This window comes from Oryzias latipes, chromosome 2, assembly GCF_053564925.1.
Source record: "Oryzias latipes strain Hd-rR chromosome 2, Olatipes_Hd-rR_3.1".
Classification (NCBI taxonomy): domain Eukaryota; kingdom Metazoa; phylum Chordata; class Actinopteri; order Beloniformes; family Adrianichthyidae; genus Oryzias; species Oryzias latipes.
Window position 1 is genome coordinate 43,067,731 of NC_136238.1, and position 14,589 is coordinate 43,082,319.

Consider the following 14,589-nt stretch of genomic DNA (forward strand, 5'->3'; position numbering starts at 1 on the left):
CCTTCTTCCATTCATTTTCTTGACCCGTTCTATCCCCGCTATAACCTGCGTGGGGCTCTTTGATCCTTGTGCTGCACTTGTGCCAGAGCACCCCGACTATCGTGTCAACCTGCTGCTATGATGACCATATTTTGCGCTCTCTGTGTATAAAACACTGAAGGGGCGCGAGAAAAAACGACTCTCAGCTGCAGAGGATGTGAACAGGTGAATAGGTGGAGAGGCGGGGGAGGGGCTTTGGCTTCAAACTCTTTTAGAGAGATGGAAACACGGGTGTCAGATATAAACGCAGCTTTCACTTTGAGAGTTGAAGCAGAGACTTTCTCTGGGATGATTTAATGGACTCAAACATGGAAAGATGATTACCATGCAGAACTCTTCATAATAATAAACCCGATCTCTCCACACTCTCTGTGTCTATCAAGCATTGATATACCCCTTTTGCTATCCTAGGCACTTTGACATTAGTGGTGGGTCATCTAGACCCACTAGACAGTGCACTGAACTTTTTTCTTCAATGATTTGTGATCTTCACTGGTGTCCATGGATTAAATGAAATTGTTCCACCTGTATCCACCTTTGTCATGGTAAGGAGAACACGTCAATGGAAGGGGGGGGGGGGGGGTCATCAGGACCCCATAGGATAGCACAAGGGTTAAACAGACACTGCTCCATGTAGCGATCAGACCATACCGTTAGCTGGTAACTCCTCCAACACGCAGCCGCAGTGTCAGGCTTTAAAGAACACAATTTCTAAGAGGCGGGGCGGCACACCCCCAACAACAAGTTAGATGACAGAGCCCGGTCCATTAAGCATCTCTACCGTTCACGGAGCTTCAGTACATAGAGCTCCAACAGCCACGCTGCCTAACTTAGTCCGCTATTATATATTCATGAGCGGAAAAAAAACATCAAACCAACCCTAAAACAGCCCAAATTATGCATACCCGCCCAAAGCCATTTTTACCCCCAAATTTAGAACCAAAACCGCCCAATTGGACGGAAAACCACCCAATCTGGCAACACTGCTGCTAGCTTCTCCTGTAGAAAAAACGTGCTCCCTCCACAGCTCACTGTGACGTTACTTTCTGTTAGGTAGTTAGCCGCTCAGCCCAGTGGAAATTTCAGAATAAAAGCACTTCCATTGCACCTTTACTTCCGTTGTGAGTTAATGTGTTGTGTTTTAAGTTTTGTGTTGTGAGTTAAACTGTTGTGTTGTGAGTTATTGTGTTGTGTGTTAATGTGTTGTGTTGTGAGTTAATGTACTGTGTTGTGTGTTAATGTCTGGTGTTGTGAGTTAATGTATTGTGTTGTGTGTTAATGTCTGGTGTTGTGAGTTAATGTGTTGTATTCTGGACCTTCTGGGCCACCATATCATTTGCATCAGCAACAATAATAAAACTGGTCAATAAAAACTTGAAAGAGTGCAACCCTGGGTCCAGTCTTGTCCCTTTGCAAGTGTGGGAGGAGCACATGGAGTTCATAGATAAGCTGCCGTCCTCCAGCTCAGTTTGTAACACTCAGTATTAAATTAGATTAAGTAAAAATATTTATATATTTGCAGACACCACAGTCATTGGCCTCATCCTAATGGTGATGAGACTGCATATAGAGGAGAAGTGGCGCGGCTAGTCCTCTGGAGCAGCCAGAACCACCTGGCAGAACCTACTTAAAACAGTGGAGATGACAGTGGACTTCAGGAGGAACCCCCCTACCACTCTCCTTCCCACTCACAATTCTCAACAGCACTGTCCCCTCAATAGATTCACACAGGTTCCTGGAGTCCACCATCTCACGGGACCTTAAGTGGACCGCTCACATTGACTTGCTCCGGAAAAAGGCTCAGCAGAGGTTGTACTTCCTGCGACAACTCAAGAAGTTCAACCTGCCTCAGGAGCTGCTGACCATCTTCTACACGGCAATAATCCAGTCTGTCCTGACCACCTCCATCACGGTCTGGTTTGGTTCAGCTACCAGACACGACAGGAACAGACTTCAGAGAATTATTAGATCCGCTGAGAGAATTATTGGTTCCAGCCTTCCCCCCCATTCAGGACCTGTACCGATCCAGAGCCAGGAAGCGGGCTGGCAGGATCGTAAAAGACCCCTCGCATCCTGGTCACTGCCTTTTCAGCCTCCTCCCGTCAGGGTGGCGCTTTAGGACAATGCGCACCAAAACCACTCGCCACAAAAACAGCTTCTTCCCCCGAGCTGTCACTCTTTTGAACTCCTGACTCTGGACCACTCAAGGACACTGAACAACCACAGAAACTGTCAAACTGGAACTACTGCTGCTGCATTTTTGACTTTATTTTATTTTATTTCTTTATTTAGTTATGTCTATTTATTCACACAGCTACCTTATATCTACCTTCTTTGTATTATTTATCCTTTGGTTTGTCTTAACCCTCACACTTTCTATACCTTGCTAGTTTGCATGAGAGTGCAAGTAACTGAAGACAAATTCCCTGTACATGCGCTGTACTTGGTCATTAAAGCTGATTCTGATATTCAGGGTTCTCCTTTGTTTATCATATGTGCTTCTTTCTTTTTCTCCATTTACACTAAACAACTCCAACACAACACAATGATGTCTTTCAGTTACCTTGTTATTTTGAAATATACACATATATTTACAAAATCATCACCCTTAATTGTTAAAGTCTGTCAGCGGCCGCATCGCAAATAAATTATTTGCTGCATCGCAAATAAATACAGTTCCAATGCAGTATTCTTTATTAACAAATAACAGTAACAACTACATACTACCTATCTAACAAATGAACTTACTATGTAGGTGTTGTAGAATGACTGTGTGTGTGTGTCAGCGCGCTGCATGTGAAGGAGGAAGGAGGGCATACAAGTGTGTTGGGGGTGCGTGTTGATTCTTCTGCTCTCTAGCTGTACGCGAGTTTCACCTGTGCTCTCTGGTACAGACGTCTTCTCAGAATATTATATATTGCCCAGTAATAAACAGACTGCAGACACTGCCTGACAACCATGAAGAACACGGGGCTGGAGGCTTCGCCTTACAGACACTTAACGTTGTGCTGCACAAAATAGTTCCCAAACAAAACATGTAGTGATATTCATCGCACTCTTACATTTATCGTCACACCCCTATATCTGAGTCTGCTAAAAAGCACCACAACAGCAACATGGCTCAGAGTTTCGGTTCGGTATCCATCCCATGTAAAAACTAAGTATCACATATCTCATATCAACAAGACAAGCTGCCTCTAGCTGAAGTCTTCCTGTTTTGTGTGGTGAGGCTCCGTGTTCTCTGCTACCAACTAGCCGTTGGATGTTGAAGTGGAAAACAAGAGTCAGATGCTGAAGCACGCTCATAAATAATTAAATAAATATCGCCCTGACAGCATTTTGAAATGATACAATTATCGGCAAATGAACTATCACAATATAGTGCAAAATCGATTTTTTCTAACACCCCTAGTAAATAGAGAAAAAGAAACGAGTACATATGACTAAGAAAATAGGGGATCCCTGATAAATTGTTTTGTAAGTACTCTCATTTAATGCTGAGTGTTACAAATTGTGAGGCGGCGAAAGGCTTTTTAAACTGTCCCCACTTTAAGTGCTGATCACCTCAATTGAGATCAACTGTAACCGGGGCGCTGAATTTTTCCTGTACGCTCCAGGACACAGCGAGACAACCACACCTCTGCTGAAGAGCGTGACACCGCCCACTCCATCTTGTGGCACTGCCCTGAAAGATTGTACCTCCTAAGGCAAGCTGATCTACCTGTACTTGATCCTCCACCGCCAAGAGGACGACGAGGCGTCAGACGTCTCGATGCAGGATGGTGCCCTGGCAGCTCTTGGATGACTCAGAACCTCCAGCAACAGAAACGGGCTTTGGAGACCTCACCACACTGAAAGCACCATAACTTGGGGAGACCTTCACGTAGACATCTCGAACAACATCTCTCTCATGAGGATTCACACCAACCACCCTTGGCAGCTTGAACTGTCCTCATAATGCGTTCTGGTCACAGAGCCAAACGACATCTCCAACAGTGAGGTTTCTTTCAGCAGAATGCCACTTACTACAAACGCAGTAAAGTCAGAAGCCTTTGTTTGATTTTAGATGCAGATCTTACCTTTGAAGCACACACAAACAAAGTTAAAAAGACTGCCTTAACGTCTTAGAAATATTTCCAGAGTGAGACCCTTTTTCTCCAAAGCCAGTGGTGAAATGTTAATTCATGCTTTTCTATCATCTAGAACAGGCTATTGAAATTTCGGGTTTTAAGAAAAATACCATTGGCTGCAGCTTGTACAAAACTCGGCTGAAGGCATTTTAACTAGAACCAGAAAGAAGGAGCCCATTACTCTGATTTTGAAATCTTTGCACAGAATCGCAGTCAGCTTTAAGGTCAATTTAAAGTTTTTTTTTTTAATAGTTACAGGAGTTACAAAAAAGATACAAAAGTTGGACTGGCCCCTCATATTTATCAGGTTCACTTTTAGTTTATGACCCTTCCAGACCCTCAAATCCACAGGTGCAGGTCTGCTGGTGGTCCCAAAGGTAAGAACTAACACCCACTGTGAGGCTTGATTTCAGCACTGTGGGCCTCGATTGTGGAAGAGCCTGAGGATGTGAGGGATTCATCCAATGTGGAGGTTTGAGGAGAAAAAAATTTAAAAGCCTGTAAAGCTTTCACATAGTTTTTACTTGTTCACATGTTTTCATTTGATTTTATAAATCTTATTAATAATTAATTTGATATCTTTTGATTGTACTGGTGGGATGTGTACAAGTTTATGTCTTTATTTATTTTTTTTTTATTATTATCATTAGTATTGTTTTGACTATGTTTACTATTTTAACTACTATTTTTTTAAATCTAACTAATATCTATTTTATTATGGGAAGCACTGCTCTGTAGCAGGAAATGTGCGGTTTAAATAAAGTTGAATTGAGTGGCCCTCCTAACCTGAAGGGGGCAGCACTTCCGTTAGTGGTTTCTTTCTCCCTTGACGAACACAAAGCAGCATCAACTTCCGGTCAACAGTTAGCTCGCTGTCCGTTCAACATTTCTGCTCAGGGATTTACTGCACATTTCGCTGAGTTAGTAAGTTCTCTTTTAAAAGTTTTAAGCGTTATCATTTTGTGTCCGTGCTTGCACTCAAATATGTAAACATGATGTGACTATTATGACGAGCTATCAGGAAAGCGGTAAATAAACTAGGATAACAACATGCTAACATGTGTTGTGTGCTTGTATGCATCCTCCTCGTGAAGCTAACCTAATCAATACAACTTCTTCTTGTGACTAGTAACCCTTTTGTGAAGAGAAGCGTTTTATATAATTCAAGTGAGTAAACTGAATAGAACAAACTTCCTGTACTCATGTATTTTATGTAGTAAGTTACCGGGTTACGCTGTGATGTCGGCGAGCTCCAAGAGGAGACGAGCCTCCTCTCCCTGCAGCAGCAGCGCTGCCAGCGGAGGCGCGGATTTGGACGATGCCTCGACTCCTGGGAGAAAAAGAAAGAGAACTTCAAATATTCCTCCCCCTGTGGATACAGTAAGAACATCTTCAACAGCTTTTGTTTGTCTTTTTATTGTATATATAAAAGTTTTTAGAGTTCTGCAAGTGCTACGGAATGCATGAAAGTACATTTAAGGGCTGAATTCTAATAATTGTGTTTTTCTTACAGATTGCTGTATGTCACGAACTGTTCCACGCTGTCAGGGACTATAAGGATGACCAGGGGGGGAGGCAGCTTTGTGAGGTTTTCCTTCGGGTACCAAAGAGGAGGTATGGTGACTGATTATCCCTGATTGTCAATGTTTTTGCAACACAATTTAGAAATGGCTACCAACATCCTGCTGAGAACTAAGGATTATTTTGATTGTCAACCAATCTTTTTACACTTTTTTAAGTTGTTTTTTTGTGTGTGTGGAGTTCTTCCTTTCTGTGAAGGAAGGTCAAAGGGCAGGGATGTCCATTTTAGTTTAGCCATTACCTATTGTGTCGTATGACTTCTTTTTGATTCATGTTTATCACACAATCACCGGTATGAAGCCCTTTGAGAGGATTGTTGTTGTATTATTGGGCTGTAGAAATAAAATGGAATTGAATCTAACCTCATCTGCACTTACATCACATCGCCTGATTTTTAAAGAATTTAGTTGTAAGTAAAATAAAAAGGTTTTGCCCCAACTTTCAAATAACAACAAAAACACCAACAGATTGTCTTCATACAAATATGATCAATTTACAAGAAAACCATAAATAACAAACAACAATAACTTAAAGTGAAACAAAGAAGCTTCATGGTGAACCAAAGCCAAACTAAACAAAACTCATTTAAAAATCCAAAAACCAGGGAAAACAATGACAAAGCTCTAACCCCCCTAGACTAACATAAACAGGAGAAAACACGGGCAAAGAAAAGGGCAGCCCCCCCCAGCTTTACTTAAACATAACTGCACCAAACAAAAGACTACACAGAGTGGGCCTGAACACAAAACTACAAGGAACTACACAGTGCAACACAAACTACACATCAGGTGGAGTAGAGCACCAAGCTGCAGTGGGGGCAGTTGGAGCAGAGCTCCCCCCTCGCAGGCCGGAGGTCCACATGGTGCTTTTAACAGCAGGTTTTACTTGCTGCTTTAGAAATATGTTATTTTTAAAGGCGTTCTTTCTCTTGGATAAGAGGGGGGGGGGGGGGGGGGGGGTCTTCAACTGAAACACCTAAAAAGACCCTTTTCCAAGTCATATTCTGCTTCATTTCCATCCAGTTGTGTTGTTTTTCTGTGTATTTCAGTCTTCTTTAGCAGCAGTATCAGCAGTGTTTGTGTTTCATACTGAGTCATTCAGTGACTCCTCTTCTTCTTTGGTTTTATTGGTTTAGGAATCAGCCTGATTATTATGAAGCAGTTTCCCAGCCCATCGACATGACAAAAATCCAGAACAAGCTCAAGTCTGAGGAGTATAACGATGTGGAGCAGCTGACTGCCGATTTCCAACTGATGTTCAACAATGCCAGATCCTTCTACAAAGTATACAAATGACATTTATTCTTTGTACTTGCTGCATTTTTCTATTTCAAGTGTGTGTTTCCAGCTAATCTTGGTCGTGTACTCTTTCACTCATCCTTTCTAAATCTGATTTAGCCTGACAGTGAGGAGTACCAAGCAGCATGTAAGCTGTGGGACGTGTATCTGCAATCAAAGAATGAGTTTGTGCAGCCTGGAGATGGAGAGGATGAAGATGAGGATGATATAGAGGAGAATCCATGGCTATCTGCTGAAGAAGAGGCAAGTTCTCTGTGGTTCTCTTTTTTTCAATCTAAAGATGAACTTTGAAATTCTTTGCTGAGAGACATTCTGACGATCTGTTTTAGACCCCAGGCAGCAGTCTGAAGGAGGTTCTTGAGCAGCTTTTGGAGGCGATCGTGTTCCACACCGATTCCTCGGGGCGATGTGTCAGCGAGTTTTTCCAGAAACTGCCTTCGAAAGTGGTATGTTTTTATAATTGTATATTTCTTTGCAACAGCAGAGCTGGAAGTGTTGTCCAGAAAAGAAAATTAGCGATTTTTTACATTCCAAATTTAGTTTTTGATTTTAATTATTTCCTCCCTGCTTTTACTTTTTCTAACAAAAATGACAAGTGATGGAATATGTTTAACAAAAACTCTTTTATTGCAACATCTCCTTTGGAAATGGTCTCTTATACAAAGTCAATTCAAATACAAACTGTAAAAATGTTTGCAGACCAAACAGCTTTAGAAATAAGGGGAAAAAATGGTTGTCCAGAGGCAACCTGGTAAGTAAACTTGGTTGTCCTCCCCAATTTTTGGTTGTCCTTGGATACAAATATTCAACAACAACGAAACCCACTCAGATGTCAGTACTTACATCTTTATTTCTTCTATACATCTAATATCAACTGCCTCTTATGATGGACATTTAAAAAACTCTTTAAATATTAAAAACAAACATTTTACTAAATATCGAAGCATCTGGTTACACAAAGTATTGCCAAACTAAATTTTTTTGTGTGTTTTTGGAGACCTCTAGTGGTAGCACCAGGTAGTGTTGTTCAACACATATTTAAATACAGGTAATCTGTATTGAAAAGTACAGATGTAGAAACAGAAAGGATTAGCTAGCATGCACGCACTTCGTTTGTCAGTGGAAAGAATTTGCTGCATACGTCTCAATTCAGAGGTTGCCAAATACTAACCATTGAAACTGGAAAAAATGTGGAAAAATACCAAAATGTTGAATAAAAGACCAGGTTGTCACACCATCAGGTTCATTTTGGTTGTCCTCCGTGAAATCTGGTTGTCTCGGACAACCGGATAACCGCTTATGTCAAACGCTACAAAGCAGCAAATGTTTTGGGAGCTACCGCTAGCTTGAGCATCTCATAAAGAGAAATACTAGAACGACTCGGCAGAACATTTCTGGGAGCAGCTGCCTTGAAACGGACTTAGCTGCATTTGGTTTGATGCCCCAAGTTTGAAGTCACAACCAGAGACCAAAATCTCATTTTTTACTCACCAGACGAGATGACTGGCATCATCATGAAAAGATCAGATAAAAACAACCGTTTTTTCTAAGGAATTGCCGTATTGATTTCTAACCAGTCTTTGCTTCTGCTTTTGGGATTTTCATGCCGTCTATGAAAAATTGGATTTTCCATCCTAAATGAGTTGTTTGTGTTTTCCTGCTGAAAAACGTCCCCATGTGAAGAGGGCTTTGGGTCTGTAGTCTGAACCAGCTGGAAAGATTCAAACCTGCTGAGATAACAAAGAGACATTTACTGAAGGGGGCAGTACTTTTTCCTAATTTTGCCTCCAGTTGATTCATTTTTACATGAAATCCCAACAAAAACAGTCTAAAAACAGGACCATGCTTTGGATTCTGACGATGACAGTATAGATGCAGCGTTTTCAGCTGAACCCTGCCTCTGTAATGTAACAAAGACACGTCTTTTACAGGTTATGTGAAAGTTCTATAATTTTAATTTGTTGCATATATCTGCCACGTCGTACAGTCTGCTCCGTGAAAACTATATATGACTTCAAACCGGTCCATATTTACTTTTTTGTCGTACTGCATTATGGTATTGATAAAAGGTTTGTGGTAAAAAAAATTTGAATTGCTAAGATGAGCACTCTGGACCTATTGTTTTGGCCTTTTGATTCGATTTGAAGCTCATTGAATTGCTCCATAATCCCACTTGTTAGTGTAAAGTAAGGCTGGAAGTCTGTTATAATAGGAAAATTTCATAAAGTTTATTCTTTTGCAACAATTTGATGTATAGCTGTGTCACAATGTTCATGCATTCATTCGCCAGAGAACATGCCCACTCCTCACAGAAAGGTCCCCTGTTTTTAGGACTTGAACCAGGGGCTTTCTTTCTGTGAGGCAAGAGTGCATACCACTGCACCACTAAGCAGCCTGTGTCACAGTGTCCTGAACCCTCGTAATTGCTTATTTTAATTCATTTCATGTGTGCTTTGTAGGCTTTTGAAAGGAATTATAGGTCAAAAATAATTGCCATCAAAAATGGATCAATTACATGAATTTATTATAGGTCACAAGAAATTAATAGCACAAATAAATGAATAACATGACAGCACTTAAAAAATAGACACATTCCTAGATATGCGCTGTTGGAAAAACGAGGGAGTTTTTTTCTAGTATAGGTTGTTCTTTAGCTTTTAAAAAAAATGAGGCAGATGTGGCGGCAGTGGCTCAGGTGGTAGAGCAGGTCGCCCAATGACCGAAGGGTCGGCGGTTCGACCCCCAGCCAGCTGTTGTTGTGTCCTTGGGCAAGACACTTCGACCTCCTTGCCTCCAGTGTGGCTGAGGCTACATCAGTAGCTACTATCACTAAGAATGAATAATGGACACACTGTAAGCGCTTTGAGCAACAAGAAAAGGCGCAGATAGATCTAAGCCATTATTATTATTATTGTATTATTATTATTATTATTAGGTGTGCATACAAGATTTTTCTTCCCACTATTGAAGGACTAAAGTACAGTCCCTCTTTACACCTGATTTGCTTCGCTGTAGTTCATGATTGGTAGAATGGTGAACTTCTTTTATGTGGGTTTATCTAGTGACTTTTCACTATTGTTCTTTATTTGTTGCTTTGTCTTTTTTGAATCTAGCAATACCCAGACTACTACGCTATTATAAAGGAGCCAATAGATCTGAGAATGATTGCTCAGAGAATACAGGTACTTTTGCTATTTGTGGTTTTGCATCTTTCAGAGAACAGTAGAATTGTCGACTCCTAACTAGTGAATTGTATTTTTGTTTCTTTAGATTGGACATTATAAATCTATCAGTGCTATGACGAAGGACATTGACCTCATGACCAAAAATGCCAAGACTTACAACGAACCAGGATCTCAGATTTTCAAGGTCAATCTTTTTCTTCTTATGATTTTTTTCGAACAATGTATCACTTTAATTTGAAGTTTGTAGGACGTGACACCTTTATAACATTTACTTGGTCTTTTACCAGGATGCTAACACCATAAAGAAAGTATTTATCCAATTAAAGACTGAACTTGAACACGCTGAACCTACATCGAGCGTCCTCATCAGGTAGGGTTTAGTTATCACTGGTATCAAACAAAGTCTACGATTTTAAGAGGATGTTGTTTCTATCCCGAAACCGAAGGTCTGGACAGGGGGGCCGACTCTCCAGCAGTACTGTTGCTCTTCAATATGGCTCAGAAAGTGAGGAAGATCCTGTGCTTTCAGGTAGGTTTTGGTCATTTCTGAGCCAGATAAACTGTAAAAGTCATTGCCATTTTGTTGTTTGTATGCAGGCAGACCCAGTCCAATAAAAATCATGTTTTGTTTTTTAACATGTTCTTGTGACATTTTTCTCATGATGGAGGACATATATTAAGAAGTTAAGGTTAAAATTGTATTTCTGATTTCATTTTTAATTCAGTTCTTTGTGAATAAAAGGGAATACCGTATATTCCAGACTATAAGCCGCTACTTTTGTCATACGCTTACAGCCCTGCGGCTTATTCAATGATGCCGCTAGTTTATGGATTTATTTGACGGCCGCCAGGAGCGCTCTTTCAGTCTCGGAGCGGAGGCTGAATGCATGATCCAACTTCCAGCATTGACCCTATTTGTTTTAGACAAACCCACAAGCAGCCAATCAGCATGGACCTCACTTCAGCTCTAAGGCCCCTCAGTCATGGTTCAACAAAAAGAAACACCCATGCCCACAATCCTTTGGTGCCATTAGACCCAACGTGCACATGATCGCCACTACAATATGACGGAGCTTTCAAGTTAAAAGCAATCGTTAAAAGCAGCGTGAAAAATCCACCGTGACAAAAAAAAATCACTCTTACGCACTCCGACACTGTGTCAGATCCACATGGTTTATGATTATGAAAACGTCAATATGGAATCAGAAATTTTGCTTAGCCAGTATATTTGGTCTAAATGTAGATGACTCCTCCTTTTTTGACAGACTCTTTACATCACTGTTGGCTCACTCTGGCTCCACGTTTTTTATAGCAGGACACTTCAATCTGGACAATGACCCTGAAGTCAACAGACTCAGCTCAGTATGGCAACAGCAAAGCTGGCAATCGGACAGAACTCATGGGCAGTACATGGACGAAACGGGTCTCTGCTGGGTTTGGCAGTCCTGTCACCAAAACACCAGAGGTTTCACCTTCTTTTTGTTCACCACTCTTACTCCCGGTTAGATTATCTGCTAGTCAGCAACTCCTCCATGAAGGATATTAAAGATGTTCAGATACATCCAATAGATAGCAGTGATCATGCATCAGTTTCCATGACTATATCTACGAATGTATCCCTTAAAAACTGGAGGTTTAATACATCTCTGCTTACAGATGTAGATTTTATTATTTATTTTAAAAAGAGAATGGGACATTATAGAAACTAAAGAAAAGAAAGAAAAGGCAGCAGTATCTGAATTAGAAAATAAAATGAGAACCCTTGATGATATCTGTGCTTCTGGACAAGAGCATGCTTTGAAAGATCTGGATTAATGTAAATTAGAATTAAACAAAATAATTAATAAGCAAACTCAATTTCAGCTACAAAGACTTCAATAGGAAAAATGTGAACAAGCAAACAAATCTGGTAAATTCCTAGCTAATCAATTTTAAAATAACAAAGAAAAATCACAATCCCTCCGATTAGGGAAGGAACAGGAAATATTAAACACAACCCAAAAGAAATAACATGTTTGCAGAAATTTTGTAAGAACTCATGTTCATCTCAAATCGAGCTTTAAATCCTTTCTTGATCATGTAAATTCATCCAAACTAAACCAAGAACAAATTACAGCCTTAGACTCAGCCATCTGTGTTGCTGAACTTCATGAGTCTCTGCTGCAGACGCCCAATAATAAAGCTCTAGGTCCGAACAGTTTTCCCAGCAGAATTCTACAGAGAATTCTGGGACATCTTGGCTCCAGTTTTTTATAGAATGGTTATATTTATTAAAGATAACCATTCACTACCTGCTAATCTGAACTCTGCAAACATCATTCTCCTCCTCCATTCTCCGCCTGAAAAGATCCCACCCTGCCTTCCAGCTACCGTCCCATCTCTCTGATCATTGCAGATCTTCAAATTATATGTAAATATCTTGCTAGGAGACTAGAGAAGATCGCTCCCCAGAGAATTCTCCCTGATCAAACGGGATTTATTAAAGGAAGACACTGCAGAAACATCGCTCAAAGATTTATTAATCTAATAGACTATGCCTCTATTAAGAAACAGGAAGTAATCCTAATGTCATTGGAGAAGCATTTGATAGGGTGAATCGGACGTTTCTGCTAGCTGCTTTATAAAAGTTTGAGTTTCGTAAATAGTTTATTAATTGGATTGAAATCCTTTATCACAATCCAAGTGCATCTGTTAAAACCAATAGACAAACCTCTGTCACCTTGTCCTCCAAAGAGGCACCAGACAAGGGCGTCCACTGTCCCCCTCTCTCTTTGCTTTTATTGAACCTCTAGTGGCAGCTATAAGACAAAATAAAGACAGAAGGAATTAAAACAAAACACATCCATCATAAAATTAGTCTTTAAGCAGACGATGTATTACTCTCCCCTCCAAATTTTGGAATCTTCAATCTCCAGAGTAGTGGCAGTTATTGACACGTTTTCATCCTTCTCTGAATACGCCATTAACTGGAATAAATCAGTACCTCATTAATAACTCTAAAACCAGGAAATATAAAATATTTAGGCATCACTTACTCCTCCATTCTGTTAGACTTAGAGGAATTAAATTTTGTACCATTGCTTAAAAATATTATGGGTGATCTATGGCGATTGGTGAACTTGCCCACATTGCTCACAGGTACAATAGCTTCAGTTAAAATGAAAAACGCATACAAAATCAACTACTTATTTTTTATGATTCCTATACATCCACCCGAAACATGGTTTAAATCATTAGATACATCCATATTTAAGTTTTTATGGGAAAATAAACCCCCAAGAATCAGCTTAAAAACCTTGAAAAAAGTTAAATCCCTTGTTGGGTTCGAATTTCTTAACTTTTACAATTACTTCTTTCCTAAAAGATTACAACATATTATAAAATGGCATAATAATAATCCGGTAGATCACTCATGGATAGATGTAGAACAGTTATTATGTGATGAGATTAAACTATCAGATCTTCCTTTTATTGGCAGCAAGCTTCACATTTGCTTGAATTGTATCAATATCAGACAAACGTTAACAGCCTGCTGGGATTACTTTAAGATGAATAACTTCTCACACCGAGCAAACTGACACCCATTTGGAAAATCCAAATCCATACCCAAAAATGTATTTGAATACTGATGTTCAATAGCTCATACAATATTAACAGGATAAACAATAGATACATATTTTTTTATTTTTTACTGCAATATCATAATCAGCATTCTATTAGATGAAAACACTGATTTTGAAATTGACTGGATATGATAACCAAACATGTTTTTAGCATTTATAAACGCAAGCAAGATTAGGTAAAGCTATTTCATAAGGAAGAAGGTCTCTGTTAAAACAGTGTTTCATAAACCTGGCATTCAATACATTGTTGTATGTATTGTCAACAATACATTATTTACCACAAAATCTTTTTGGTAAGTACAAAAGTAAGTATTGTTTTTTTTTTTTGCAGAAATGATAATTAGATACATTTCACATACATATTTGTTAAGATTGAGAACAAGCCACTTCACTCTAACAGCATAGTGATCTGATTAAATCAAAATTAAACAGTACTTTGCAATCCACAGATGACACAATCATAATTCTACCGCGCTTGGTTTGGGCAATACCTACTCAAGATTTTGCGCAAAGATCTTTTTTGAATCTAAAGATTGTACAAATCAAACAATAATTATCTTCCTTAATCAAACCAAGGTTTACATAGAATAGTTGATCTTTTAGAATATGTATTTTTCATGTATTTTCGTAATTTATTTTCAACGGAACATTCCGGTGGGCACAAGCGAGAATGGAAAAGTCCATTGTGATCAGATGAAGGGGGATTAATATGTTCAGAAGACTTGCTTAAGCT

The 14,589-nt window shown here is 39.6% G+C and overlaps 1 protein-coding gene across 7 annotated transcripts in view; it reads left to right on the plus strand.

Moving 5' to 3' along the window:
* Window positions 1-5,029: 5,029 nt before the first annotated feature.
* LOC144981282 (uncharacterized) overlaps window positions 5,030-14,589 on the plus strand; it is an 84,976-nt gene continuing 75,416 nt past the window's right edge. For all 7 annotated transcript variants that reach the window (XR_013652856.1, XR_013652860.1, XR_013652857.1 and 4 more), the window contains exons 1-11: window positions 5,030-5,089; window positions 5,387-5,549; window positions 5,683-5,783; window positions 6,886-7,033; window positions 7,148-7,291; window positions 7,378-7,494; window positions 10,162-10,230; window positions 10,319-10,417; window positions 10,521-10,603; window positions 10,680-10,762; window positions 11,546-11,698. Coding sequence is in view for 4 of the 7 variants with exons in the window: in XM_078939803.1 (XP_078795929.1) it covers window positions 5,409-5,549; window positions 5,683-5,783; window positions 6,886-7,033; window positions 7,148-7,291; window positions 7,378-7,494; window positions 10,162-10,230; window positions 10,319-10,417; window positions 10,521-10,603; window positions 10,680-10,762; window positions 11,546-11,698 (1,138 nt within the window). In the remaining 3 variants the exon portion in view is untranslated. The remainder of the gene's footprint in view (window positions 5,090-5,386; window positions 5,550-5,682; window positions 5,784-6,885; window positions 7,034-7,147; window positions 7,292-7,377; window positions 7,495-10,161; window positions 10,231-10,318; window positions 10,418-10,520; window positions 10,604-10,679; window positions 10,763-11,545; window positions 11,699-14,589) is intronic.